At 27.7% G+C, this 27,765-nt stretch overlaps 6 protein-coding genes and 1 long non-coding RNA gene across 16 annotated transcripts in view; 4 read left to right on the forward strand and 3 right to left on the reverse strand.

The window, feature by feature from the left end:
• The first annotated feature begins 735 nt into the window (after positions 1 to 735).
• On the forward strand, positions 736 to 3,237 carry LOC124431014 (cleavage and polyadenylation specificity factor 73). 3 transcript variants are annotated; one of them, XM_046978365.1, is made up of 2 exons: positions 918 to 1,059; positions 1,170 to 3,237. In XM_046978365.1, the coding sequence occupies exon 2, from the start codon at positions 1,197 to 1,199 to the stop codon at positions 2,952 to 2,954; it is 1,758 nt and encodes a 585-aa protein (XP_046834321.1). In that variant the 5' UTR covers positions 918 to 1,059; positions 1,170 to 1,196; the 3' UTR covers positions 2,955 to 3,237. The 3 variants fall into 3 exon arrangements, with proteins under 3 accessions (XP_046834320.1, XP_046834321.1, XP_046834322.1); XM_046978366.1 differs by having other exon boundaries at positions 921 to 1,059; positions 1,173 to 3,237; XM_046978364.1 differs by having other exon boundaries at positions 736 to 3,237.
• Positions 2,997 to 11,524, reverse strand: LOC124431013 (DNA polymerase theta). Its single transcript, XM_046978362.1, has 21 exons — positions 10,782 to 11,524; positions 10,471 to 10,701; positions 10,149 to 10,402; positions 9,953 to 10,085; positions 9,678 to 9,879; positions 9,411 to 9,606; positions 9,161 to 9,330; positions 8,806 to 9,073; positions 8,402 to 8,732; positions 8,158 to 8,299; positions 7,842 to 8,085; positions 7,630 to 7,771; positions 5,688 to 7,548; positions 5,372 to 5,580; positions 5,094 to 5,277; positions 4,805 to 4,986; positions 4,606 to 4,728; positions 4,172 to 4,507; positions 3,821 to 4,085; positions 3,526 to 3,752; positions 2,997 to 3,445 (listed from the first exon to the last, which is right to left on the reverse strand). Exons 1-21 carry the CDS (start codon positions 11,418 to 11,420, stop codon positions 3,308 to 3,310), a joined length of 6,477 nt encoding a protein of 2,158 aa, XP_046834318.1. The 5' UTR covers positions 11,421 to 11,524; the 3' UTR covers positions 2,997 to 3,307.
• Positions 11,525 to 15,062: 3,538 nt separating this feature from the next.
• On the forward strand, positions 15,063 to 19,995 carry LOC124431044 (mitochondrial Rho GTPase). Of its 3 annotated transcripts, XM_046978410.1 has the most exons (13): positions 15,063 to 15,932; positions 16,027 to 16,232; positions 16,306 to 16,356; positions 16,432 to 16,533; positions 16,607 to 16,648; positions 16,774 to 16,939; positions 17,009 to 17,129; positions 17,220 to 17,679; positions 17,801 to 18,013; positions 18,080 to 18,276; positions 18,694 to 18,732; positions 18,952 to 19,023; positions 19,765 to 19,995. In XM_046978410.1, exons 1-13 carry the CDS (start codon positions 15,734 to 15,736, stop codon positions 19,889 to 19,891), a joined length of 1,995 nt encoding a protein of 664 aa, XP_046834366.1. In that variant the 5' UTR covers positions 15,063 to 15,733; the 3' UTR covers positions 19,892 to 19,995. The 3 variants fall into 3 exon arrangements, with proteins under 3 accessions (XP_046834366.1, XP_046834368.1, XP_046834369.1); XM_046978412.1 differs by lacking the exon at positions 18,952 to 19,023 and having other exon boundaries at positions 15,068 to 15,932; XM_046978413.1 differs by lacking the exons at positions 18,694 to 18,732; positions 18,952 to 19,023 and having other exon boundaries at positions 15,068 to 15,932.
• LOC124431046 (coiled-coil-helix-coiled-coil-helix domain-containing protein 10, mitochondrial-like) lies at positions 19,715 to 23,733 on the reverse strand. Its single transcript, XM_046978415.1, has 4 exons — positions 23,183 to 23,733; positions 20,573 to 20,687; positions 20,198 to 20,504; positions 19,715 to 19,870 (listed from the first exon to the last, which is right to left on the reverse strand). The coding sequence occupies exons 1-3, from the start codon at positions 23,278 to 23,280 to the stop codon at positions 20,277 to 20,279; spliced, it is 441 nt and encodes a 146-aa protein (XP_046834371.1). The 5' UTR covers positions 23,281 to 23,733; the 3' UTR covers positions 19,715 to 19,870; positions 20,198 to 20,276.
• On the forward strand, positions 20,257 to 21,565 carry LOC124431047. Its single transcript, XR_006943897.1, has 2 exons — positions 20,257 to 20,398; positions 20,581 to 21,565. It is a non-coding gene; the product is annotated as an uncharacterized LOC124431047 (long non-coding RNA).
• On the reverse strand, positions 20,814 to 22,814 carry LOC124431045 (coiled-coil-helix-coiled-coil-helix domain-containing protein 2). Of its 3 annotated transcripts, none has more exons than XR_006943895.1 (4): positions 22,638 to 22,814; positions 21,928 to 22,340; positions 21,340 to 21,843; positions 20,814 to 21,257 (listed from the first exon to the last, which is right to left on the reverse strand). XR_006943895.1 is itself a non-coding variant. In XM_046978414.1 (3 exons), the coding sequence occupies exons 1-3, from the start codon at positions 22,676 to 22,678 to the stop codon at positions 21,833 to 21,835; spliced, it is 465 nt and encodes a 154-aa protein (XP_046834370.1). In that variant the 5' UTR covers positions 22,679 to 22,814; the 3' UTR covers positions 20,814 to 21,832. The 3 variants fall into 3 exon arrangements, 1 of the variants encoding a protein (XP_046834370.1); XR_006943896.1 differs by having other exon boundaries at positions 20,814 to 20,919; positions 21,065 to 21,843; XM_046978414.1 differs by having other exon boundaries at positions 20,814 to 21,843.
• A 1,844-nt stretch (positions 23,734 to 25,577) lies between the features above and the next one.
• LOC124431164 (transducin beta-like protein 2) overlaps positions 25,578 to 27,765 on the forward strand; it is a 47,227-nt gene continuing 45,039 nt past the window's right edge. For all 4 annotated transcript variants that reach the window (XM_046978720.1, XM_046978721.1, XM_046978713.1 and 1 more), the window contains exon 1: positions 25,578 to 26,272. In XM_046978720.1, the coding sequence (XP_046834676.1) occupies positions 26,041 to 26,272 (232 nt within the window). In that variant the 5' untranslated portion in view covers positions 25,578 to 26,040. The remainder of the gene's footprint in view (positions 26,273 to 27,765) is intronic.

The following is a 27,765-nucleotide window of genomic DNA, read 5'->3' on the forward strand; positions in this document are numbered from 1 at the left end:
ATGTGTATACCTTAATAAAAATGATGTATATTGAGGTACTTTTTTAAATAAGTTTTTTTTTGTTTTTTCATTTTTCATTAATTAATATGTTAGCATCCCATGTTTACATTTGAAAATATAATTCTAAGTTGAAAAGGAAAAGTTAACATTGTTCATAATTTTTCACAGTTAAAACTAGATAATACCATTAGATTTTAAGATAAAATTGATCTCATGTTTCACTATTATATTTTCATGAACGTCTACAATAATGATGCAATAAAGCTAAATATTGATTGTGTAATATAGTTTTGTTTACAAAATAAGCCAAGTGATCATATTTTGAAATAATTCGTTTAAAAGTGAAATTGAACAATTTAATTTAATAAGTTTTATATGCTAAACAATCATATTTGTTGTCACAATATTATCAGATTAATGTTCTTGCAGAGATTTTGTAAATTAGACGTCATTAACCTCTTATGTTCATTATTTTTAAATTATTTAACATTTTGAGTAAAATTGACAGAAATATTTGTTTATATATATAAAAATTGATAATAGATTTGATTAGTTAACAATGATCTATCTGTATGGAGAAAGGAAAGGAATTAAGGTACGTTTTATTACGTATATTTTATATGGTTCATTTTGTCTATAAACTACGATCAGATACATTTTAAATTTGCCGCCATTAGGAGTTTGTTATTAATCAGGCGCGAACGCTGACTTTGAAATGTCACGTGGGTAGCCAGCGGTAAAGATTTCATATTTCTTTGATCAGACTCTAACGATGCGTGTCGCTACACTTAACCTAAAATGTTTGTATTATCTTAGATAATTATTTTACTCTTTTTTATAATTTATAAAAATATTAAAACGTTTCGTGGGATTAAAAAGAAAAAAAAAAAAAAATGACTACGAAAAGGAAACCTGAAACACAAGTACCAGCAGAAGAAAGTGATTTACTTTCAATTCGACCACTTGGTGCGGGTCAAGAGGTTGGAAGATCGTGTATAATGTTGGAATTTAAAGGAAAAAAAATTATGTTGGACTGTGGTATACATCCTGGATTATCTGGTATGGACGCTTTACCATTTGTAGATTTAGTAGAAGCTGATGAAATAGATTTGTTACTGATCTCACATTTTCATTTGGATCATTGCGGTGCCTTACCGTGGTTTCTTCAGAAGACAAGTTTCAAAGGACGTTGTTTCATGACTCATGCAACTAAAGCAATTTATCGTTGGCTTTTATCTGATTATATTAAAGTAAGTAATATTGCAACAGAGCAAATGCTATATACAGAATCAGATTTAGAGACTAGTATGGATAAAATAGAAACAATAAATTTTCATGAGGAAAAAGATGTTTTTGGGATAAAGTTTTGGGCATATAATGCTGGACACGTGTTAGGTGCTGCTATGTTTATGATAGAAATAGCTGGTGTTAAAATTTTATATACTGGAGATTTTAGTCGTCAAGAGGATAGGCATTTAATGGCTGCTGAAATACCAAATATCCATCCGGATGTATTAATAACAGAATCTACGTATGGAACACATATTCATGAGAAGAGAGAAGACAGAGAAGGAAGATTTACAAATTTAGTTCATGAAATTGTTAATCGAGGTGGTAGATGTTTGATACCAGTTTTTGCTTTAGGAAGAGCACAAGAACTTCTTCTTATTTTGGATGAATATTGGAGTCAACATCCTGAATTACATGAAATACCAATTTATTATGCATCTTCTTTGGCAAAAAAATGTATGGCTGTTTATCAAACATACGTGAATGCAATGAATGATAAAATTAGACGGCAGATAGCAATTAATAATCCATTTGTATTCAAACATATTTCAAATTTAAAAGGTATTGATCATTTTGAAGATATTGGACCTTGCGTGGTTATGGCATCTCCAGGTATGATGCAAAGTGGCTTATCAAGAGAATTATTTGAATCTTGGTGTACTGATGCAAAGAATGGTGTTATAATAGCTGGTTACTGCGTAGAGGGTACATTAGCAAAAACTATTTTATCGGAACCAGAAGAAATTACAACTATGTCCGGACAGAAATTGCCATTGAAAATGTCAGTCGATTACATATCATTTTCAGCTCACACTGATTATCAACAAACTTCAGAATTTATACGTATTTTGAAACCACCGCATGTAGTACTTGTACATGGTGAACAGAATGAAATGGGAAGATTAAAAGCTGCTTTACAACGAGAATATGAAGATGATCCAAATACCACAATGGAAATTCATAATCCTAGGAATACAGTTGCTGTAGAGTTATATTTTAGAGGAGAAAAAACTGCTAAAGTTATGGGCACATTAGCCATGGAAACACCAAATCCAGGACAAAAATTATCTGGTGTTTTGGTTAAACGTAATTTTAATTATCATATGTTAGCTCCTTGTGATTTATCAAAATACACAGATATGAGTATGAGTCAAGTTATACAACGGCAAAGTGTCTACTTTTCAGCTTCGTTACCAGTATTAAAACATCTTCTAACGCAAATAGCCGGCAACTTAGAAGTTATAGATGATAAAAAATTAAGGGTTTTTAAAAATATTGATGTGACTATTGATGGAAAGATTGTTATGATGGAATGGATTGCCACACCAGTGAATGATATGTATGCAGACTCTGTTTTAACTGCAATATTGCAAGCTGAGATGATGGAACAACCTCCTAAAATGTTACCTGCACCAACAAAAATGGATAGAATGCATTTTAAAGAATGTCTAATAGAAATGTTACAAGAAATGTTCGGAGAAGATTCAGTTCCGAAAATTTTTAAAGGAGAAAAATTATATGTAACTGTTGATGGTAAAAAGGCACATATAGATTTATTAAACTTAGAAGTTACCAGTAAAGATGACGAAACTTTCCAACAAATAGTACAAACAGCTGTAACAAAGCTACATCAATCATTAGCACCACCTTGTGATACAATATGAGTGATTACATTTTCAAATATTTTTATATGCTTGCACAATACATATTATGAAATATGATTTATTTCGATTAATATTTTAATATATCAAAAATACATAAAATATAGAAATTACATTTCCATTGATTTTCTAATATGACAAGGTATATATTATAATAGTTTATAATCGGTACATTCTTCATTCTGTAAATATGATTTAAAATTCACGATATCATATAATATTTTATATTATTTTAAATAAGTTAAAAATTAAATAAATAAAAAATTAATAATAAATTAAAGATTAATATGATATATCATTATTTTTCTTAATAATTATGGCAGTTATAATTATCACATTGGATAATTATTAATAATTTAAATATGATATTCCTTCAGGTCACCCCATGCAGGGCCAACTTTTATTTTCACCGGTAATGGCACTGCAAGTTGACATACTTGTTCCATTGATTCTTTAACTATTAGAGCAACTTGTTGCAGATCCATTATGTTTACCTTAAATCAAGTGATTTTAATTAAAATAATTTTCTAAAGAATTCTTCTTTAATTAATAATATTTGTTTAATTGTTCTTACCTCATATAACAACTCATCATGAAGTTGTAACACTAAATAAGCACCTCTTAGCCTGTCATCTTTTCGCTGTTTCCTTAATTTCTGTTTAAATTTTGTTTCTGGTATGATAATTGCTGAATTTGGAAATTCGTTTCTTATTCTATCTTCTATATTAACCATAGCTTGTTTGGCTATATCTGCTGCAGAACCTTGTACTTTTGTGTTCACTGCTTGTCTTTCTGCTTGTGCTAAAATATATTTGGTATTTATCCACAATACTTTTCTTAGATTTAATATTTTTCAGAATTGCTCTTACCTTTTTCATACAAATTAGTACTTTGTAAACCAGGAAGCATTCTACGTCTTTCCATAAGAGTTGTAATATAACCATTTTTATGTGCTTCTATATTAATATCTTTAAGCCATTTATGTACGCCTGGATATGCATTTATGAAAGACTCTAAAAATGCTTTAGCTTCTGTTTCAGTTACTTTTAAATTTTCTGCTAATGTCTTGACACCCATACCATATATCATACCATAGCATAATTGTTTAGTATTTTGTCGCATATTATCATCAATCTGAACATACAATACAATTATATCAGACGATCGTGGATAATAATTTCTATGGATAAAACAAAGAAAATGACAGAAATTTATTATACCTTATCTTCTGATATATTATTCCATGCAGCTGCAATGTTTTTAAAAATATCACCTTCCTTACATAAAATATTACAAAGTATTGGATCTTTAGAAAAATGAGCTAATATTCTTAATTCAAGCTGACAATAATCTGCGGATAATAGAACGTTCCCTTCAAATGGTATAAATGCCATACGAACACTTATTACAAAACTATTATTTTCTGAATTAAAATCTTTTGGTACATTTTGCAAGTTCGGTTCATGCATTGTAATTCTTCCTGTCAATGTGGAAGTTTCAGAATTTCCATGAATTCTTGGATTATTTTGAGCCAGGCATAATATTGGATGAACAATCTATAAAAAGAAAAAAAGAAAAACAAATTAAAATCATGCATAATAAATATACAATATTTTATGTAATAATATATTTAATAAGCGATTAATGTATCTACCTTGGTTTGGGTAGCATTAAGTTTACGCCAAGAAATAACAAGACTAGAGATTGGATTATTATATTGTTCTAAAACTGCTTTATTAGTACTAATTTTTTTCTTTTCTTTATATAATCCCAAAACCTATGTCAAAAAATATAATATTATTATAAATTAGATCACATATGTAATAAAATTATGATAAAACTTTTATACAAACCTGACTGACTTCTTTGGACGAAGAAAAATTAAATTTTCTTCCTGCCAAAGAATACGCTCGTTCTTTTAAGGAAAACATTTCGCCTTCTATCACACGAGACAATTCTTGTAAAGATTTTAAATGTATACCGAATCCTGTTAACTCCATACGAGCTAGCAGTGTAATAGTTCTCATTTCAATTTCTAAAAACATAATCATTTTATCATTTCTTTTTCATTGATATAAATATAATAAAAATAAAAATATATTATTTATTTATCTTTATAAAATTAAAAATAAAACGATTTACCTTTAAATGTATAAATTAATACGGGACAGAGTTCTTCTAATTTGCTTAGTAATGTATCCATAACATGCCATGTGAGAACAACTTTAGCAGATGCTTTAAATTCGAATGGTAATTTATTTCTTACATTTGTGTCAGTATCAAAGTATTTTATTATAAAAGATCCTGAAGGAAAATATTCCAACACCTATTTATAAATTAAATATATTTTATTCCAGATTTGTTTTTAAATATTTTCTTTTTTTTTCTCTCTCTCTCCTTTCTCTAAAATTAAATTTTACCATTTCATTCCATTTTTTCTCAGAGATACTGCCGTGTAATAACCAGTCAGCAGTATAAGGATCTAGAAATCTACAAGTAGCTGCTACTTGGAAACATTGATATAATGTTTTATACAATTTCTTGGTTGAAAAACATCTTATATACAATGACGTATTAGAAAGTAATTCCTTAAAGAAATTTATTTGCTCTTTAATGGATACCTTCAAATCTGTAATATTAAACACATCAGTTTTTTATTATCATTGTAAAGTAATTATAAGAACAAATTTTTTTCACAAAAAAAAAAAGAAAAAAAAAAGAAAAAAAACCTAATACCTTTCATTTCACAGAATGAAATATAATATGCAATATTCTTTTCCCAAGAAATAGCAGCACCACAAATTTTTTTATCCCCATTAATTAATTGTTCACTTTTTCTAGATTTATTTTTTCCTTCAGTAGTGGAACTAACAATTTTATTTCCTATATTGTTAGATTCATTTACATAAGATTCACAATGCAAAGCCAATGCAATACTTGTATTCTTCATAACTTCACGTTTAAATAAATTAAATGTTGCTTTATCGCTTCCAACTTTGACAATATTTAATGTATTCCAATCAATATTTTCATTGAAATGTTCTACTTTGTTAACATATAAATTTATTTGCACGTCTGATTGAATTTGCTTATTATGAAATGAGCTTGTTTTAATAATAGGCAAAGTTGTTTTAGGTCCTTTGATTATTTTTGCTTTTTTAATTGGTGTATCTTCATCTGAATTGGATATAATACTGTCTGTACTATAATTTGCATTGAGAAGAATGTTTCTTTCTAATAATTGCCTCAATTTTGGTTTATCCTTATTTATGTTACTATTGCTAATTTCTATTTTATTTTTGTTTATAACAACAGAAGGTTCTAACTTCGATAATTTATCTTTATAAACTTTCATAGGTATTTTTGTTGTTTTCTTTAATTTCAATCTTTTTTGAGCACTTATCATTTCTTTTGGGGAAGATGTTATGACATCCAAATCTGATTTATTAGAATCTAATGATATTTTGTTATCAAGATTTGATGTAGTTTTATTTATTATAAAAGGTCCTTTATCAGAAAATTTTCGTAAATTATATTTGCATGATATTTTATTGGTATCTTGTTCACAAAGACGATCACAAGATTTAGATTCTATATCATTTTTATTATTAACTTGTAATGAACTTATTTGTATGTCACAATTTTGTGATACATTCTTTATATTTTTCATATTGTTAATACTGTTATTTATTACCTCTATATTTTCCGTATCTAATTCATTTATTTTATTCAATAAAAGTTTTGATTCGTTCCAAGAATCATCATTCCATGTTATCATAACGGATTTATCTTCTACTTCTGTACCATGAGAAGAAACTTTTTGCGACATATTATTCGCGTTTGATTTTAATTTTACCATTGGTAAATTATTTTCTACCTCGTGATTTAATAATTCCTTTTGATTCTTCATATTTATTTCATTTTTCGTTTCAGCATTAATACTTACATATGAAGAAAAATGTAAAGAATCAATAATATTCTCTTCAAGCACATTGTACATTTGTGTGTCAAGATTTAAACTTTCGTCGAATAAACTAGGACTTCTTGGAACAGAAAATTTCATATTCATTTCAGACTCATTTATATTATTATTTTTACAATATTTTAATAAATTAATATCATCAATATTCTTTTCTTCGTGAATTCTTTTTCTGGATATTTTTGGAGTAATTGATGACTCACTGTCACGTTTATGCTCAGTACTGTCTATTATTTCAGGAATATTATTTTCAATAAAATTAATGGTTGTATCATTTAAATCTTTCGAATATCTTGATTTATTTTCAGGATTTTTATCAATGACATTTGTAGCATCGATGTTACTATTTTGTTCTATAATGTTATTATGTTCTATTGGTATAGAATCTTTCATAGAAATATTTCCAGTTGAATCAATGCGAGAAAAATTCTTGTCGTTTTTATCCACATCATTCATTTTCCTTTCTGATGCATTCAGATAATCTATATTCGAATCTATATTATCATTTTCCAAAATAATATCTTTTGATACATTAGATTGATTATTACTATTACATGTAGTATCAGTGACTGTACAGTTATTATGCGACCATGACATATTTTGTAAACCTAATTCATTCTGTAGAAAAAAAAAGAAAAAGAATATAAGATATTTTATTATACAATAAGTAAATAGTTTTATATATCTGTATTAATTAACCTGAATTAATATTCTAGCTTCTTTGACTAATAAAGTAGCAGCTTCATGCGGTGTAAGCCCATCTTTTCCTGTAACGAATACCGTCCTCATTTTATTTCTTGTAATAGCTTCTAATTCGTGTTCTCCATCATGTTCCTTTTCACTGTATTATAATAATGATTATAAATCATGATAAAATTTTACATAAAGATTGTATATAATCTAATATATACCTTTCAAACGGGAGTGCTTTATATAGTGCTCGTTCAACATCAAGAATATTAGCAACAGCTAAGTCCGCTATAGTAGTAATTCCTTGTTTATAAAGGCTCCTTGCTCGTAATCCATTTAACATGGAAATACGTAATAAATCTAATAATTCTCTGCATACTCCAAATTGTAGACGTGTTTTAAATTGTCCTATTAATAACTCCATACAATCCCAGCCAAGTTGTTTACAAAATTGTGTAACCATTCCTAATTGGGATAAAAAATATTTAATTATATGCGCATAAAATTAAATTTAATGAAATGCAAATATAATGTTACCAGCAAAAGTGGAAGCACTTTGTTGTAAACTTTGTAATACTCCACGACAACAATTATACTTGTTACAAACTGTATTCAAAGGAATCTCTCGTACTAGATCATGTAAAGCTAATGCTGTGTAAAATCGTTGATGTATTCTCAGCTAAAAATATAAATAATATTTACAAATTATTAAAAATACAATAATATACATAATGAGAAGTTATATTTGTTTTAATTAACATAAATCAAAGTATTTACTAACTGGCTTGCCTGGTTTCACAACTCCTCTGATAGCTGACATTAGAAAACGTTCTTCTACACCAATAAGTTGACCAACTCTTTTCTCACTTTCTGACATTGATTTCCATAATTCCATAAATACCATCCAATCTATTGTTCCAATTTGACTTCCACCATTCACTGGTGTTACTAAATAAACAACATGCAGTTCTGTGTCTAAGACAAAACATCTTCTAGCTCTTTGTAATTCTTCAAATAAAAATAATCCTTCTATCGGTGAGATGGATGCAGCAAGACATGCTTTTCCTAAAGGTGTTGCTACCCATCTTTCTTCTTGTTCCGTGGTTTGCAATCTATAAATAAATATTATATAAAAGAAGCTTAATTATATAATAATATATTATAAAAAAAATTTTTTTTTCTTACAATAAAAATTCATTATCGGTTAAATATTTAATTGCCTCAGTGGATAAATTTATCATAATATCTTTTTTATTTATGCTTGCTAAAGTGCAATTCATGTATAGTTCAAGATCAGCTTGTGTATAAACAACTTCGCTAGCTACAGCTTCTAAAAGTGTTCTGATTAAAGGATTTGAATCTTTCAGACATGATTCTATTGGTTTTAATGTTGCAGACAATAAACATTCTGCAGCTTTCCGTTCATTTGGTTTACATATTAAAATACTCTCTCCTGTAAAAAAATTCACGAACATATGCCTGTTTTATTCTTTGTAATCTACGTATGTTTATATATTTTTTTTTTTTTTTTGTTCAATACCTGCTGTATCTCTTCCCATTCGACCTGCCCTTCCTATCATTTGTTTATATGTCAAAGTATCTAATACTTTACCACCAAACATAGGAGACCTAATAATTACTCTTCTTGCAGGCAAATTAACTCCACTACTTAATGTTGATGTTGCTACAAGAACCCTCAGAGATCCTGATCTGTGATAACAAAATTTATTTTATAGTAAAAATTGATTTTGAAATTACATATAATAAAAATTCAATCTATAATACAATACCTGAAAGCTCCTTCGATAACATCACGTTCATCTATCGTAAGACCAGCATGATGAAAAGCAACACCAAATGAAATTATATTTTTTAAGGTATTATCTAATCCACATGGACAACGTTTCAATTGTTCTATAGTTTCGAGAATAGCTGTATCATTTAATTGTTCCTTTAATATACTGCCAAGTGTTGTATTTTTTTGACCTACAAATATTGATTTCGTCATTGTTTTTTTTTTTTCCATATCTATTCATTCATAGATATCAAATAATTACCTAATTTACAAAATGTTGTTGCTATTTGATATGTCAATTTTTCACACCAATTCTTTGTTGGACAAAATATTAAAATGCTATTACCATCAGATATAGTTTCCATACATAATTGTAAAATATTATCTGTATCCATTGGTAACTCTGATAATGATACTAAATTTCTATGAAGTTTCATCTCATTATCATATATACTTTTTCCAATCTATAATTAATAAATTTTTTTTATTTATACACATTAAATATATTTAATATGTAAAAAGATAAAACTTACTTACTTTACATTGTTCCTGTAATGGTATAGGTCTAAATTCAGTCTTATACAATTCTGCATCTAACCATTCAGCTAACAAAGTCAGATTTGGAAGTGTTGCAGACATACCAATTAATTGTACATTAATACTTGTTTCTCTGTAAATTTTAAGTATAGATAATTATTTTGTTATTATATATAAATTTATATTATATAATTACCTCAAAGACATATATCTTAATTTGGTAAGTAATAATTCTAAGAGATAACCACGATTTGGATCACCTAACAAATGTAATTCGTCTATTACAATTGCTCCCAACGTAGATAAATCTCCTTCCTCCATTAAACGATTTATTATAGAATTTGCTTTTTCTATAGTTGCTATGGCTATGTCGGTAGCTGTAAATCCACCAGGAGGAGTTACACCTCCCATAAATCCTTCTACTTTAATTCCACATTCGGATAAAAGATCCTAATAAAATTTCATCATATTATACATTATTATTATTACTTTTAAAACTTGTTCTTAAAAATATTTACCTTAAAATAATACATTTTTTCTCTAACAACAGAAACAAATGGTAAAACAAAAATAGCTTTCTTTTTATATTCTAATACTGCTTTTAAAAGAAGAATCTCTGCTACTAATGTTTTCCCAGCAGATGTAGGAGCTGAATATAGAATATTTTTTCTCCCCTGTATTACTTTACAATTGGATAAACATTCCACCTGCCATGGAAACATTTGTGATATTCCTTTGGCTTCATATTTCTTCAATTTAAAAATATTATTATAAATATGCTTGTAATTAAATGGATAAATGATTAAAAATGTATGAAATATATCTATACCTGAAGAATAATTGGCGGTAGACCCCAAGATGCCAGTTTACATTGATCTTGTGTACAAATCTGAGATGATACTTCTGTACTTGAATTACTATTATTATTAGTACTTATAATAGTAGAAGTTTTATCTTTACAATGTGATATATCGCTACTATTACTTATATTTCCTTTTATATTCTCCTTTAGATGTTTACTATTATTTCCATCGTATAATAATAGCTTTGATTTGTTATTTTGATTAAAATTTATATTTTTCAGATGACAATTTTCATCTTCTACACTTTCAGAACTAATATTATCTTTATTTAATTTCTCAATTTCTATATAATTTTCCGAATGCTTCTTATTCGATTCAGAAAACTCTAATATCATATTTTTATTAAATTGATTATTAAATTTGTTCTCAGATAATGTAATACTATCTTTAAAATATTTTCCAAGATCCGATTCATTTCGCATTTGTATCCTTTTTGTATTATCATGAGTATTTGATAAATTATTACGTGATTTACTTAGATTCTTTGATAATGATATACTATCTTTAAAATATTTTCCTAAATCACTTTCATTTTGATGTGACAATACATTGCTACTTCTAGTTTTTATTTTTGAACGTATAGACGAATTTTCTGTGGATATCATATTATCTTAACTATAATCTTAGTTTTGTTCTTGGAATATTTATTGATAAAAAAAAAAAAAAAAAAAAAGAAAAATATTTTCAAATTAATCTAACAACAATAAATTAACATTTCATATGACAATTCAATTTCAAAATTGTATAATAAATCTCACAAATTAACAAATATTTATGTAATACACTTGTTTTCGAGCAAATATAAATAATAATAAATAAGATTAAATAAATAAATTAATTTTAATAAAATCTGATTATACACATGATTAATTAAAATAACTACATATTAAAAGTTTACAATTAAACGACGTTTAGGTGGCTGTAGAAAAACGCCGCCATGGTGTTCCCGCCTTTTTTCACAAACTACTTGAAGAAATTCATTGGGCTCGGTCGATAAAATAGATCTCATACTTTTCAACATATAAATAATCTCAGTGGTTCTCAAAATTGCCATAACCTTAACATTTCGTGATTATGAATTTAATATAAAATTTGATTTTATAAGAATAAAATTAATTAGTTTAATTGAAGTCCTAGCAAGACATATATTTTTATGATTTTGGTCGAAAAGGGTCGATGATTCGTAGCTAGTTGAAAATGAGATAGGACGATATCGAAGTTAGATCGAAGATCGATATCAAAGTAAAGATCCTCTTCAATGGTGAACTGACTCTAATACGTTTATATAATTAGTTATTTATTAATGGATGTTGAACTAAATTTACTAAATCTTTTAATTTTCAATTACTTAAACATTCTTTAATATAGACGAAGTACAATACAATAGCCGTACGCATAGCCATACGAGAAAATTAAAATAATTTGAATATAAGATTTTCAATACATACAAATTTTCGTACCGTCATAGAGATGATGGCCTTGTGTAATGTAAACATAAACAGTCTATTGATTAACTTTGATACGTAGTTAGTATCCTTTCGTACTCCGACGTGTACGCATCGATACTCTCTTTCTCTCTCTCTCTCTCCTTCTAAACGTGAAATCTTATAAATTAATAAATACTTTTGATAATTTTTCATTTACACGCAATCGATATAAATACACGATCGAAATACAAATCGTGGGATAATGTCAAATACATCTCCTAATTAATTAAGAAGCCTGATAAAGTTCCTAAACAGAAAGATATCACAGATTGATATTGCGAAACGTGTATCTTAAAGTAAAATTAATGTCAGTCCGTGGGTCACCAGATGCAGCAACCTCCACGTGGTGTGACCTGGGTCGATAGTACTTAGCTATATATTGATATCTAATTGTAAATCATACGACGCCAAGTACTATCGTGCGAATGGCTGCATATTTTAAGACTTCTACGAAATCTTATCGATCTAATTTTAACTAAACATTGAAATACTTATATTTTATATTACTATTTATACTTCAATAATATAAATTAACAATAAAATTAAATAAACAGATTAAACATAATAGAATTTTAAAATAGGTTAATTAAAAAATTCCTAGATACGATAGATCTTTAAAATATTTTGTTATCTTTGTAGAACAAAATGACGTCATAAAAGTTCATGAAAAATACTTGTTAATAATAAAAGAAAATCATTTTTTTAATTTGTTAAGCGTATGCATTAACATTGTTAGTATATCTTTATATACGATATACGTAAGGGTCATTAAGCTTTTGGTCATAATATTGTCGCAAAAATTCCGATTTTTTAATAGGAACACATGACAATCGTGGAGGTCGTCGAATAAATACAATTCGTTCATAATTTCTTGTCATAATGGATACAATTCAATGATATTATTTTTTGAAATTGAAAATACAAAATGAACGCGCGAGATGGCGCCAGTGGTATTAAAAATATTCATTTTTCGAGAATTTAATACAGGTGTGTTCCGCTAGATGTCGACACTTAAGCCACTTGTCACACATATTCAATTCTATATATACGATCAGCTGATAGGACAAAGAAGTAAACTTCTTCATTCTCATGTGCTCCTGTTAAGAAATCGGAATTTTTGCGACAATATGGCGATCGATTAGTGACCCTCTTATATATAGATATACTAACAATGTTAATCCGTATACCGAACGTATTGAAAATGATTTTTTTTTCATAATTAGACATTTTTCATGAACTTTTATTACATTATCTTGTTCTAGAAAGACTATAGAATATTCTAAATATATAAATGTTCACAATTTATGCTCGATAACGGCATAAATAATATTTTTAATTAATAATATTTATTTTAGTTATCTCTAATTGCTATTAATTATAAAATTAACTATTAAAAGACAATTGACGTGAATTTATATGACATTTTAACGTTACAGAAAGGGTCTTTTTAATATCTAAATGTTTACCGATTTATACCGAGGAATAGCATAAATAATATTTTAAATTGGAATTAGTCATATAGATTGTGTTATATAATAATTAAAAATATTGATAACAAGAACGTTTGATAAGTTATTATATACATACATACATTTTTTGAAATTATTCCTTTACGATTTTTCGAGAAATAATAATTATAATACAATCAATATATTAATACCATTAGAACGTTTCAGATTTGTTGAAAAATAATATTATTAAAATAAACAATTATTTTAGATCACGTGTGATATTCGTGCGTAAATAGAGAATGAAAAAACAGCTGACAGAATACGATTTCTTAACGATTCATTCTTCTTCATACGATTGTAGTTCATATTTTGTTTACACCTGTCGCTGCTGTCGTAAGATTTATTTTTTGAACGAAAGATGGCGAATAGATTTAAACGAGGAGACTTTTTCGAACTTTTCAAAAAAAGTTTTATTTTAATGCATGAACTATTCTCGAAATAACAATATTTTTTATACGATTTTTAATATAGCTTTTTCTTTTTTTGAATAATCCATATCATTTAAAACTTCATCCTTAAAATGAAATCTTGTTTATTACGAACGATCATGAGCTACGACTTCATTGTGACGTGAAACATTATAAAATCAGGGATCACGATTAATTTTAATTATTACATTACTTTTCTCGTACTTCCTTTTAAATAAAAAATTAAAATTATCCAACGGGTATATATCAATTTCTCGAATGGCAAATTATCGACATTTTGAATGTTCTATTTGGATTGTTAAAAAGAAATATGGAAACAATTATTACGATTGATAATATAATGATAATTAATTAGTACGCAAGAAATCTAACCTGATATCTGTGTAGGATGATAAATGCATTAGGCAAATGTTATAATAAAAAGAAGAAATGAATTCGTATCGGTACGTTTGACTTTCTATACATATTACGTAATATATGTGTATGTACGCATTCATACACATATATGTATATATATATATATATATATATATATATATATATATATCCAATGATGCATTCATGTAAACCAAAGTATCTTTTTCACTATTTTTAATTTTTTCGTTATTTCCTTCGTCATATATCATTAATAAAAGATATATAAAATGAATATAAATCGAAGGGACACAATTATAACCTAATCATCATCGAGATATTTAATCGTTATTACGAGATAAATCCATTTAATCGACAAGTATTAAAAACTCGTACGTTAGATATGTTTTATAAAATAAGTAATAGAAGTATTATAATGGAATATTATTTCAGATTTAGATGTACGATTAGTAAGCACAAGAGATGAATCAACCGATAATTCTAAGAATAAACATTTGAAGTAGAGAATACGTAAGATCGTCGTCGTCGTCGTCGTCGTCGTCGTCGTCGTCGTCGTCGTCATCGTGAAATATTTTCTTTATTTATTTTCTTTTTCTTTCGTAAAAATTATGAAATCGAATCCAACCGGTTTCGGTTGAATGCAATATGAACATGATTTTGTCGCGCGCACGTGCGTTATATCCTATACGTATACTTGTCATTTAAGGTTTGTGAGAACGTAACCTTGAAACGGCCACCCTCGAAGCGCAAGTTCAGTCGCCGCGGGTGAAACTGACTTTTTTTTTTGCTTTGCGTTCGCGTGTGCCTGAAAGAGAAGTCAAGCGAGGATAATTTTTACGTTGGATTATACGAAAAAGGGTGTAAATTATTTATTCGAAGATAAAAAAAAAATGTTGTGTTAAGATATCACGTACTATTATTATATACTTAGAATTAATTCATAAAGAAGGAGTATTATTATAAACGGATTGATAAGTCTTGACTGAGTCTAAAGACATTTTATAGGTTATGACTCTTAGGAGGATGAATAATAAGTATATTAACAAAATGTCAATCGAAAGAATTTAAACGGCGAAAGATTCGTCTTTAGATCCACGATAAATTTCTATTAGCAAAGATGGTGCAACGTGTGGTGACACCGAAACGTAGCGTTAGAATTTTGTTAATTGGTGAACGCGGCGTTGGTAAAACATCATTGATATTATCCCTTGTGAGCGAAGAATATGCTGAGGATGTACCTAGCAAAGCCGAGGAGATCACTATACCTGCCGATGTAACTCCTGAACAAGTACCGACTCACATCGTTGATTATTCTGGTAGATAGAATCTATCCTTAGAATGAATATTTGTATTTCTATTTAATTTCTACAATATGTCATGGTCAGCTCATTTATGATTGTTGACGTTTAGCTGCCGAACAAACGGATGATCAATTGGCAGAGGAAATACAAAAAGCTCATGTAATATGTGTAGTTTATTCCGTTGAGGATGAAGATACTCTTGATAAAGCAGCTACGTATTGGTTACCTCTTATCAGACGATGTTCCACCAGTACCAGATGTCCAGTCGTCCTTGTTGGAAACAAAATTGATTTGGTTGATTATTCTACTATTGAGGTCTGTTGTATGTTTAAATAACTATGAATCATGATAGGTTTTGAATTTATAAGAAGATTTATATCATTTTCAGGCCGTTTATCCTATAATGAAAGAATTTTCAGAAATTGAAAGTTGTATAGAGGTAAAGTATTTCACTTATTGTTAGAATATTAATATTTGTAGTATAATGTACACATAAATGTACTACTTGTTTCAGTGTTCAGCTAAAACATTACAAAATGTATCTGAGACATTTTATTATGCACAAAAAGCTGTCCTGCATCCAACTACTCCTCTTTATAATTATGATATCCAAGAGGTATTACTATTTTCTTTTATTTGTTACGCATGAGAATTATAAAACATAATTTTAACGATTCAAAACTTTTTAGCTTACAGAAGAATGTAAAACCGCTCTTCAAAGAATTTTTAAGGTTAGGCTTGATACCTTTCATATATTATTTAAGTAATTTTATTAATTGAGTAATTTTAAATAATGATTTTAGTAAATTATAGTTTTAGAATTATAATTTTTTTTTTTTTTTGTTTGAATTGGCAGATATGTGATTTAGACAATGATGGCCTGTTAAATGATATGGAGTTAAATGCATTTCAACAGTGGTGTTTTAATACCCCGTTACAGCCACAAGTACTTGAAGATGTAAAAGCTGTATTGTCAAAAAATATTCACGATGGAATTTGTAATGGTTGTGTAACTATGAAAGGTATACTTCCAACAAGTATATACTGATTTATGAAAAATTGAAAAATAAACAAACTCTTCATTTGAATAGGTTTCATGTATCTCCAATGCTTATTTATTCAACGTGGAAGAAATGAAACAACATGGGCTGTATTACGAAAATTTGGCTACGATAATGAACTACAAATGTCTAAGGATTATGTACATCCACCGTGAGTAAAAAAAATATATAGAAATTATTTCAAATATCTTCTATAACTATAATGCAAATTTTGTATCATTATATTCTTTCACATATATAGATTGAAAGTTCCTTCTGGTTGCACAACTGAATTATCGCACAAGGGACAAGAGTTTTTAACATTATTATTTATGCAACATGATCGTGATCGTGATGGGGCTTTATCTCCACCAGAAGTAGATTCATTATTTTCACGCTGTTTGAATCCACCGTGGGGAGATGAATATAAGCACACAGTGCCAACTAATGAAAAAGGTTGGATTACATTTCAAGGCTACATGTGTCAATGGGCATTATTGACAATTACAAATGTTAAAAAAACATTAGAATATATGGCATACCTTGGATATAATATGTATAATAATGAATGTCAAACAAGCGCTGTTTTAGTTACTCGTGAGAAAAAATTAGATTTAGCAAAGAAACAGTCCAGTCGAAATGTTTACACGTGTCATGTAATTGGTCAAAAAAATAGTGGTAAAACGACTCTTTGCAGAAGTTTTGTGGATCCTAAATTGGAGGTAGATTATTATATTTACTATTTCATAATGTATATACATATATATATACATTTCTTTTATATGCATTGTTCAGATATATGATATAATATTAAGAACATTATATGTCCAAATATTATTTTAGAAATTAACAGATGCAATAATACCTTTAACTGCTCATGTTACTGTCAACACGGTTCATGTATATGGTCAAGAAAAGACAATAATTTTAAAGGATATAAATATATTAAATGTCCAGGATGCTTTAACACCTACACAAATACAATGTGATGCTGCAGCTCTTGTTTACGATACAGCCAATCCTAAATCATTTGAATATATTGCACGAATTTATATTGTAAGTATTATAAAAATATTTTCTGTATTTAGATATAAATATAATAATTGAAAAATTATTTTATAGAAATACTTCGCAGATAGTAAAATACCAGTTTTAATAATAGCTAACAAAAGTGATCTTGCTGAAGTAAAGCAAGAATATTTACTTCAACCAACAAGTTTTTGCAGTAAGTACAAGTTGATGCCACCACAACCTTATAGTGTGTCTAGGGCTGTGCGACGAGAAATATTTGTCAAATTAGCAACAATGGCAGCATTTCCGTAAGTTTAATAATCTTTCTATTTAGAGAACATTGCATATATATATATATATTATATATATTATGTATATATATATATATATATATATATATATATATATATGTATATATACAACAGGAATTAAAAAATTCAATATATTCACTGTTAATGATTAAAGCAATTTAAAAAAGAAACAAAGTACATAATTATATAATTCAATGAAATTATATCTTTTACTGTTGTTCATTCAAACTAGTTTTCAAAATTTTCTTTTTCTCTTTTTTCTTTCTCTTTCTTTTTTTCTTTTTTTTTTTTTTTTTTTTTTTAAGCAATAGTAATTCCTTCTTGTCTCTTTGAAAAATAATTAAATATATCAATTTATAAGTGCGAATGGTTAAATGAATGTTAGAAACTAACAAGAAGAAATTTCGTGTTTAGCCGCTTTCAACCAGCGTGGGTATTATTTTATAGACACAGGTTGGTCTGGATTTTCTCTACACACATAAATATAAGCTTATGAGCAAATCGTGAATCACATTAGATGTCACGTTAGCTAGAAAATGCTTTATTTTTCATTGCACGTATTATGCGAATTATCAATTTATTATATTGATTGCATTGGGCTCGATTTGCTCAAACTAGTTTTGCATTCGCACGAAAAAATTTCTCATAACAAAGATACGATACTCTTTTCAGCCCTTTGAGGCGTATGGTCCACATGTTGTTTGTCAAACCCTCACCCACTCAATGGTGGAGTTCTTTTACAAGGTTTCTTTTGTATTATAGTTTCTGAAACGCAGCATGATTTCAAATTTTAATCAATTTTTATATTTTCACATTTACGTTTTTATCTTTTTAAGCATGAGCATGTGATATATCTTCGCATTATGACTAATATAATTAAATCATTCATCAATCACATAATTAAATTTGTTTCTTTTTTTTTTTGCTATATTCTCTCTATTGCAGGGAGAAATAATATTTTATATATCTAATATAACAAAAAAAAAAAAAAAAAAAAAAAAAAAAAAAGAAAAGAAAATGTATGTAACACATTCTTTTAATCGTGTTTGTTATCTAGAGCTTAATTAATCATTTTCTCATATCAGTTTAATAAATGTCAGCCATAAATCTAATCATTTTAATATAAGTCTTATTGAGTTTTCTGCTTACTTTATAAATATATTTTAAATAAAATTTATATTTTCTCATTATCGTAATTAAAAAAGAAAAAAAAAAAAAAAAAAAAAAAAAAACTTTTAAAAGTAACTTTCAAAAATCGTATTACTACATTTCTATATATCCATATGTATGTTTGTTTATATTTGATGGATAGATAGATTAAATCATGAATGTAATAGATGTACATGCAATAAAATTTATCATTCAAATGTCATATCTTAAAAATTTCAAATGTCGGAATGTGGTGAGGGTTGTTTTATACTAAGACATTAATATCTCCATTCCTTTCTAACTTTCTTATAAATTCTGTATCTTTCTATATTACAGACATTTAAATCAATTTGGCCTGATACAACAGGATTCTGTAGTTTGGTGGAAAGCCGGTTTGGGAATCGCAGCAGCCACAGTTGCTGGCTTCATGGTGATGCGTGTCCTAAATACAGAAAAAAGATAGTCTACCATATGTTTTTGTTCGCACATTTAACTGCCCCCTTTGTTCAAAAGAAAACCCATCTCAAGAAGCGCATTAAGTTAATAAAATATGTTCATAAATCATTATTATTGGTATAATTAAGAAGCTATTATTGCTGCAACACACATTATTACTTATATACAATAACTTTATTTACTCGTATCGACAAAAAAAAAAAAAAAAAAAATAACAAAAAACAAGAAAAAAAGAAAAAAAAAAAAGAAAAAAAATTGTAATCTATTTATTCATTACATAACAATTATTCATTACATAACAATTGTTCATTACCTTCAAATGGCAGATCCTAAATTATTATCAATTCTTCTTGGTATATCATTGTAAAAATATTTTTCAAAATATTTTAATGTTAAGCTTGCGAACGATCTTGACTGTATCTTTTTTGACACTCGAACCAAGTGTTGTGAAAGCTTTTACAATTATTAAGGTCTTCGTTCTTTGAAGCACACTCAAAAAATTGTCGAATTTCAGGTGAGCATATCTCTTCGATTACATTTGCATAATCGGAAGACGATTCTGCGTTCACAGAATTTCCATGTCTTACACCAGTAGATAATGCATTTCCAATAACATGACCCTGTCATTGATAAAAATTTTAATCAATGATATTGTAGAATATAATTTTTGTGAAATAAATTTACTTACTATTACAGAACCAGCGGCTACTCCTGCAGCAGTACTAGCTATACTTTGAAAATTATCAGTCGAACTTTTAGGATTTATAGGATTTGTTTTACGATCTTGTGTAGTTGTAGTATACCTACAAACAATATAAACTGCCTTCAATCAATTATCAATAAGGTAATTTTATGAAAAATATTTAATTTTTTAAATGGACATTATATAAAGGAAATAGAATTAGTCTTTAAAAATAGAATAAAACGAATTCTTTGCTTGGCTTTATTTATACAGAATACAATTTTAGAATTAATTTTCTCTTGTCTTCATACATATGAGATATACATATATATAATTTGGTCTTCATCTAATATCTGTAAAGAGATGGTTTATGTTACGAAGAGGCATTTGTTATAATAATAATAATAATAATAATAATAATAATAATAATAATAATAATAATATTAATAATAATAATAATAATCTATTGAAAGAAATATATATCTATTAAAATCGTACTATGTTTACGTTTGCAATCCAATAATGCTTTTTTATATAATTCACAAGCTTGTAAATCTGTTTCATTTTGTACACAATCTAGAATTTGTCCTTCCTCGTATTTGCAAGGATTACTAGCAGAATCAGCTTGTATTGATTCACTAGGTGCAGCTGATTCATTACGACCAGAAATTTTATCACCGATTACTGTGCCCTGATAAAAAAAAAAAAAAAAAAAAAACCTTTTAAATAATGATTTTAATTGTTCAATATATTTTAAATTTATTGATATTCACCGCAGCTACACCAGCAGCTGTTCCTGCTATATGGCCAAACATTCCAGGCTTCTTTTGTGATTGCACAATTATAATATCTGGTCTGCAACAATTTATTTCTTTCTAATATCTATATCTTGGGAAATTTAAAATAGTACTGCATTAATTGAATTAAAATGTTTTATTCATTGACAATAATCTTATAGACACATAGAAATTTAATAAGAATTAATTATAGATATATATATAAAAAAAAAAAAAAAGAAAAAAAAAGAAAAAAGAGAATACGATGGAACTTATTTCATGTTTTATCTGGCCTAAATTGTGACTATATATTTATATACGACTAATTTTGTTTTATTCGATACGTAACAATTGAATATACAGACAATTACACTAATATATATTAATATAGAATCATCTTTGCATGATCGATAAAACAATATGAAAAGCTTTCCTAATTAATTCTATTCGCTATTTTCATACTGCCAATTTTATTAAGTTTAAATCCAGATTAGATAATATCTGAAAAATAAAAGATATACACGGATTACAAATTAATATAATTTCAATTATAATCTTAAACTTTTATATATTCAAGGATCTTACTGTTAGCAGTTTTGCATTGACGAAGAGCTTCATTGAAACCATCACAAAGGGTTAGATCGGATTGATTCTGAGCACATTCTAGGAATTGCTTAACTTCCCAGGAACAAGCTCCATTGACCGGTGTAGAAACTGAAGAGTTCTGTGCTTGAACAGGAGCTGGTGCAGGTGCAGCTGCTGTCTCGCTTGAACTTCCACTGAATAATCCAGTCATGGCATGACCAATGGTATGACCAACCGCTGATCCAATAGCTACTCCTCCAGCAGTAGCAGCCATTTGTCCCATAAGAGATGGCTGTTGAGCTGCTGGTTGAGCAACCATTGGTGTTGCTGGAGCAGCATGTGCTGGAGGATGAGCTGCTGGAGCTGCAGCTCTTGGTGGTGGTGCAGCTCTTGTTGGTGATGCTGGCCTTACACTATAGTTATAAAAATATTAAAAAGAGAAAAAAAAAATATATATATATATATAAATAGAGATGTCGAAGTCATCGAAAATAAATTAATATATATATATATATATATATATATATATACACACACACCCCTTAAATATCATAATTTTTAGTTATTCTACGTCACAAAGAAACCTTGTGATCATGATGTAACATCAAATATAATAGTGATATTTTATTAACAAATTTCTTGTTATATAAGCGAATAAATATCTAATTATGAAAAAAGTGAAAAAAGGAAAAAAAAAATAATCGACTTACCTCCTTGGTGGAGGGCCCGCTGCTCGTCCACGTCGTGGCATCTTTATTACGTTTAGATTTTTATCTCTTGTGAGCACAAGACAATGTACGTCTTCACGTTGAAATGTTTCACTTACTAATACCGTTATTCTCAGCGATAGACTTTATTTGCTGAAAATCTGTTACGCAATCATAAGAAATGCGCAGGCGCATACAATGCTCTTTGGCTTCCTGAAAATTCCAGAAAAACCAAAGCGAAACCGGAAACTGAACGACGCATCAATAACAAAATGACGGTCGTCACAATATGGCGGGAATTTGGATTTTATCGTTCGTCATAATATATCAATATATTTCAATTAATGATAAATATCGATAGATAAACTAGCAATTAACTTTTTTAACTTTTTTTCTTCAACTGAGATCTTTTTTAAAGCGCAATTTCTCGATCGAAATGACGTTGCAAACCTCAAGAAATGGTTGCACGATATCACGTAAAGTGTGCTTTTTATAGTACACTGACTTTGACATATTTAGTAAAGCTTTGACGTAGAATAATTACTCACCCCCGTTGTTGACGAGACGGTGGTGGGTGTGCTGGTGACGATGGTCGACTTTTTCCCGCTTTTCCGCTTTTCATTCCTGTTTTCTGACGTCCAGGCATATTTTTCTCTCTTTTTCTTTTTCCTCTTCTTTTTTCTCTTTTTTATTCTTTTATTTCTTTTTTTTTCTTTTTCTTTTTTTTTTTTTTTTTTTTTTTTGTTATCTTATAACTCGTAATATTATTATATCGATTTAATTGCAACAGTATTATTATTGGAGAATATACGAAATTAAATTTAGACGGAGATCAGGAAAAAGAATTACATTGTAAAGAAAACCGTGAGAGCGTATATTTATTTACGTAGAATTTAATTATAATGAAGTTATAGACGTGGAAAAACAAAAAGAAGAAGAAAAAAAAAGGAGAAGAAAGAAAAATAAAAAAAGAAAACAAGTGAAAAATCGATGTCGATAATCGTAATTGATTTTTATTCGTAGCTATGTTCAAAGTTTATCCAAGTTCAATAACGTATCGATAGATGGCAGCACAATGTTTAAAAATATGCGCGCGAGAAAATACATTTCATCGTTCTTACATAAGTCTTCTTTTCAATACCATTAAAGTTATTAATATCTTATATAATATATCTATATCAAAAGATTCATCGTAAATGACAATTAACATTCCAATAAGACGAACAATCGACATTAAAATATCATCGCGTATAGATCTACATTTTATATTAATTAGAAATCATTTTTTTTTTATTAACCTTTTAATGCACGTCAGTTAATATCCCAAGGATAATAAATATATATATATATATATATATATTATGATCGAAGAATCTAAAATCAATTTCATTTTTAATTCAATGAAATTCATGTTATGTGACTTAAAAAGAAAAAGAAGAAAAAATGAAGTAATATATATGCATTTATCATATAATGATAATGAGTTACGAAAGCATATAAAACATAACAAATATATAATATAAATACGTAATAAGTGATTCAATTGAAAGAAAAAAAGATATTCCATAACAATCGGATATAGATTTTTAAGAAATTATTATTTTTTCTTTTCTTCTTTTTTTTTTTTTTTTCATCCGATAAAAGTTATCCGCCATATTTCATACATGTTAATTAATATCCCAAGGACAACTATAAGTCCTGTATTATAATCGAAGAATCTAAAATCAATATTCTTTTTATAACTTAATGAAATTCGGCTTACGTGACTTTTAAAAAAAGAAGAAAAAAGAAGAGATAATAATGATAGTAATAAGAAAGAAAAAGTAGTAGAAGAAGAAGAAGAAGAAGAAGGAAAAGAAAAAGGAAACGAATATAAACCAGACGCAATAAGTTTTCAAAATAGTAATACACAAGTATATAAATAATTAACATATATGCATTTGTATGAAATATAAATTATTTGGAAAAAAAAAGAGAGAAGACCAATTAAAAAAAAAAAAAAAAAGAAAAAGAGAAAAGAAAAAATATTTAATATATCGGAAGGGAGAAGAACAATACGCGTCGAGATGAAAAAAAAAAAAAAAAAACATAATTAGTATCATGTAAAAAATCGTCTCTGTACAAAAGTAAGATGAATACGATCGAATAAGAATGATTGGGGAAGTATTTTGATTTGGTTTTTAATAATCAAAAATGCCGCTATTTTTATCTTTAATATTCAAACAAATAACATATATATATATATATATGTGTGTGTGTGTGTGTGTGTAGATGTTATATAAAGTATATAAAAAAAGAAAAAAAAATAATTAAATAAAGAAAGAAAGAAACAATGAAAGATAGAACGAAACAAAACAAAACAAAACGAAACGAAACGAAACAAAACAAAACAAAAGAAAAAGAAAAAGAAAACAAGAAGAAAATTGTAACACACACACACACATATACATATATATACATGTATATACCTAAATAGAAATTAATTATCGGAGAAGAAGAAAAGCAAGAAAAATCCGATATGACGATAAATGAAATCGGTAAAACATAAATAATCCCTCTGAATCATAGTAAGGCAAATATGATCGAATAAGATTACGAGGTAGAGCATTATGATTTGGGTTTTTACTCAGTTCTAAACTCCGCCTTTTATAAACTCGTCTTGTGTTATGTATTAGAGTTAGCATACGTGTGTTATCGGTCCGTTATCATCGCACAACCGTCCCCATCGAGAATTCAATGTGATGACGAGCGTTAACTATATATATATATACATATATATATATATATATGTATGTATGTATATGTATATATATGCGTAACGTTAAGTTTACGAGTGTATGTAAATACAGCAACACATGTTACTGCATTCAATCCACACACATGCGCAAACGAATCTAAACGAGCTCTTCATAAACCGGCGGGAACACGTTACTCGCGAGTCAGTATCATGATGCCAGTGCTCGGTTGTGATAGAGCACGTTTTATATCGTATACAATCTCTTCAATTTCTTTCTCTTTTCTTTTTTTACGTCCCCCTTTTTTTTTCTTATCATTACTTCATTCGGCTTTATTTTCTTTTCGTTTGCACGACTCAATGAGATAATTAAAATCGTTTTGACTTTGGTGATATCTTAAAACAAAAACAAAAAAAAAAAAAAAGAAGAAGAAAAAAGAAAGAGAGAAAAAAAAGAGAAAGAAAGAAAGAAAGAAAGATCACGAGCAAGAAAATATGAGGAGTAATTATTTGATTCACTTTTAATTGTTCACCGATTAAATTGGATTTAACGAGGAACAAAGGGAGGAGGAAGAGGTATAACGAGAAAGAAAGAAAGAAAGAAAGAAAGAAAAAAAAGGAAGAAGAAGAAGAACAAAATAAATAAAAAGAAGATCTTATTTATTATCACTCATGAGAGAGGGAAGGAGTGTTATTAATTCGATGAAAGGAATAAAAAAGAAAAAAAGGATAAGTGACGAGACAACAATAGATAACGAAAAAGAACTTTTACATACTATTCTTCAAGAGTATCAAGAGGATAAGAAGAGAAGGAACATTTCTGCATTATTATTATTGGATACTACAGACGCGGCCAATTTCGCCGATATGACGATTCAATTATCACCTATATGCAACGAAAATGGTGAGTGGTTTGTTTATTTATCTTTATCCTTTGCGAAGAAATTTTTTTTTTTTTTTTCTTTTTTATTTTATTTTTAACGTATAACAGGAACTTTGGGAATTGTTCGTCTCGTTTTTCTTTCTTTTTTTCATTTATTTTTCGGAGCTGCAGGATAATTCGAATTTCCCGCTCTTTTTTTTTCTCCTGTCATGATTTTTTTTCTTTTTTCTTTTTTTTGTTTTTTTTTGAAACATTTACATAGGAAGTCTTTGAGTATACTTTAATTATTTATTTTTTCTTTTGTACTAATTTTATATATAGGTATAAGCGTAAATAATGTTTCATTGTGTACGACAAAATTTATTGTCACTAATGCCATTTTTTCTAAAAAAAAATGGAATTGGAAATCTTTATTTTTATTTTCGCTTCTTCTTGTTAGATCTTTTTTTCTTCTTTTTTTTTTTTTTTTTTTTTCAATTTCATCATTCCCTTCGTGTCTATAAACGAGAGAGATCTTATATCCTAGTCTATAAAATTGTTCGATAGAAAAAAATGTATATATTAAGTGTTCTCTTTTTTTATTTATGTTTCTTGACAATGATATTTCTCACCGGATGCGTTTCTTCCGTATGACTATAATGTAAAAGTTTGGAGAAGAGAATTGTTACGCAATCGGTTAGTTAAAAATAACTCGATCTGATATATATACATTGACGATATATATAACACTTATCAAAGAATAACACTTATAAAATTTTACAATCGTTTTTGGTTACGTGAATTGAAAAAAAAAAAATAAATAAATAAAAAAAAAAGAAAGCAGAAGTAAAAGAAAATAAATAAACAAAAAATAGAAAAGAAAAAAAAAAAAGAAAAAGAAAAAGAACAAAACGAAATGAAAGAAAAAGAAAGAAAAGATTCGTTTCTAATTTATTCGATCATTACGATTAATTTTAATTCGATCGAGATGATATAATGAATATTTCATTCTCTTGTTCGTCTGTCGATCCAAAAAGAAGATCCACAAATTTTTGATAGGTTCACGCAACATGCGGCATGCAACGAACGTGCAGCTTCCCAAAATTATTCTTCCCGGTAACGCGTGTTGATCGTGCGAGCACAAGTTGGTTTTCTTCGGAGTATTGCGTACATTTCTTATGGCACATTGCCAATTTCAAAGTTCATGTACACTTCGGATATAAGTGTCCATGTCGAGATGAATAAGATACGAATGAAGTCGAAGTTTCGCGAGATTTTTAATACTTTGCTGTTTCTTTTTCTTTTTTTTTTTCTTTTTTTTTTCTTTTTTTTTTTCTTTTTTTTTTATTTCTTTACAAATTACACTAAATGAACATTTGCGTACTACGAACATTTTAAATTCCCGCCGAGAAAATTTGCGATACGCTCGATCGGTAAAGTAGCACGCTCTTTCGATCTCAAATTTTTGCGTAAAAGAAAAACAAAAAAAATATATATATATATATATATATATATATATATATATATATATATAA

This window comes from Vespa crabro, chromosome 20 (genome assembly GCF_910589235.1).
Source record: "Vespa crabro chromosome 20, iyVesCrab1.2, whole genome shotgun sequence".
NCBI classification, from domain to species: Eukaryota; Metazoa; Arthropoda; class Insecta; order Hymenoptera; family Vespidae; genus Vespa; species Vespa crabro.

Excerpts from the sequence above, each read along its gene's own strand:
- LOC124431045 (XM_046978414.1), bottom strand. The coding sequence starts at position 22,678 with ATGCCACGACGTGGACGAGCAGCGGGCCCTCCACCAAGGAG. Across the intron at positions 22,341-22,637 it reads GCGGGCCCTCCACCAAGGAG|TGTAAGGCCAGCATCACCAA; the intron begins GTAAGTCGATTA and ends TTATAACTATAG.
- LOC124431014 (XM_046978364.1), top strand. The coding sequence starts at position 894 with ATGACTACGAAAAGGAAACCTGAAACACAAGTACCAGCAGAAGAAAGT.
- LOC124431013 (XM_046978362.1), bottom strand. The coding sequence starts at position 11,420 with ATGATATCCACAGAAAATTCGTCTATACGTTCAAAAATAAAAACTAGA. Across the intron at positions 8,300-8,401 it reads TTGTGAAACCAGGCAAGCCA|CTGAGAATACATCAACGATT; the intron begins GTTAGTAAATAC and ends TTATATTTTTAG. Across the intron at positions 5,278-5,371 it reads AGAAAAAATGGAATGAAATG|GTGTTGGAATATTTTCCTTC; the intron begins GTAAAATTTAAT and ends ATTTATAAATAG.
- LOC124431044 (XM_046978410.1), top strand. The coding sequence starts at position 15,734 with ATGGTGCAACGTGTGGTGACACCGAAACGTAGCGTTAGAATTTTGTTA. Across the intron at positions 15,933-16,026 it reads TCACATCGTTGATTATTCTG|CTGCCGAACAAACGGATGAT; the intron begins GTAGATAGAATC and ends GTTGACGTTTAG. Across the intron at positions 18,277-18,693 it reads GCAACAATGGCAGCATTTCC|CCGCTTTCAACCAGCGTGGG; the intron begins GTAAGTTTAATA and ends TTTCGTGTTTAG.
- LOC124431046 (XM_046978415.1), bottom strand. The coding sequence starts at position 23,280 with ATGCCTGGACGTCAGAAAACAGGAATGAAAAGCGGAAAAGCGGGAAAA. Across the intron at positions 20,688-23,182 it reads CCGTCTCGTCAACAACGGGG|GTATACTACAACTACACAAG; the intron begins GTGAGTAATTAT and ends TATTGTTTGTAG. Across the intron at positions 20,505-20,572 it reads TAGCCGCTGGTTCTGTAATA|GGTCATGTTATTGGAAATGC; the intron begins GTAAGTAAATTT and ends TATCAATGACAG.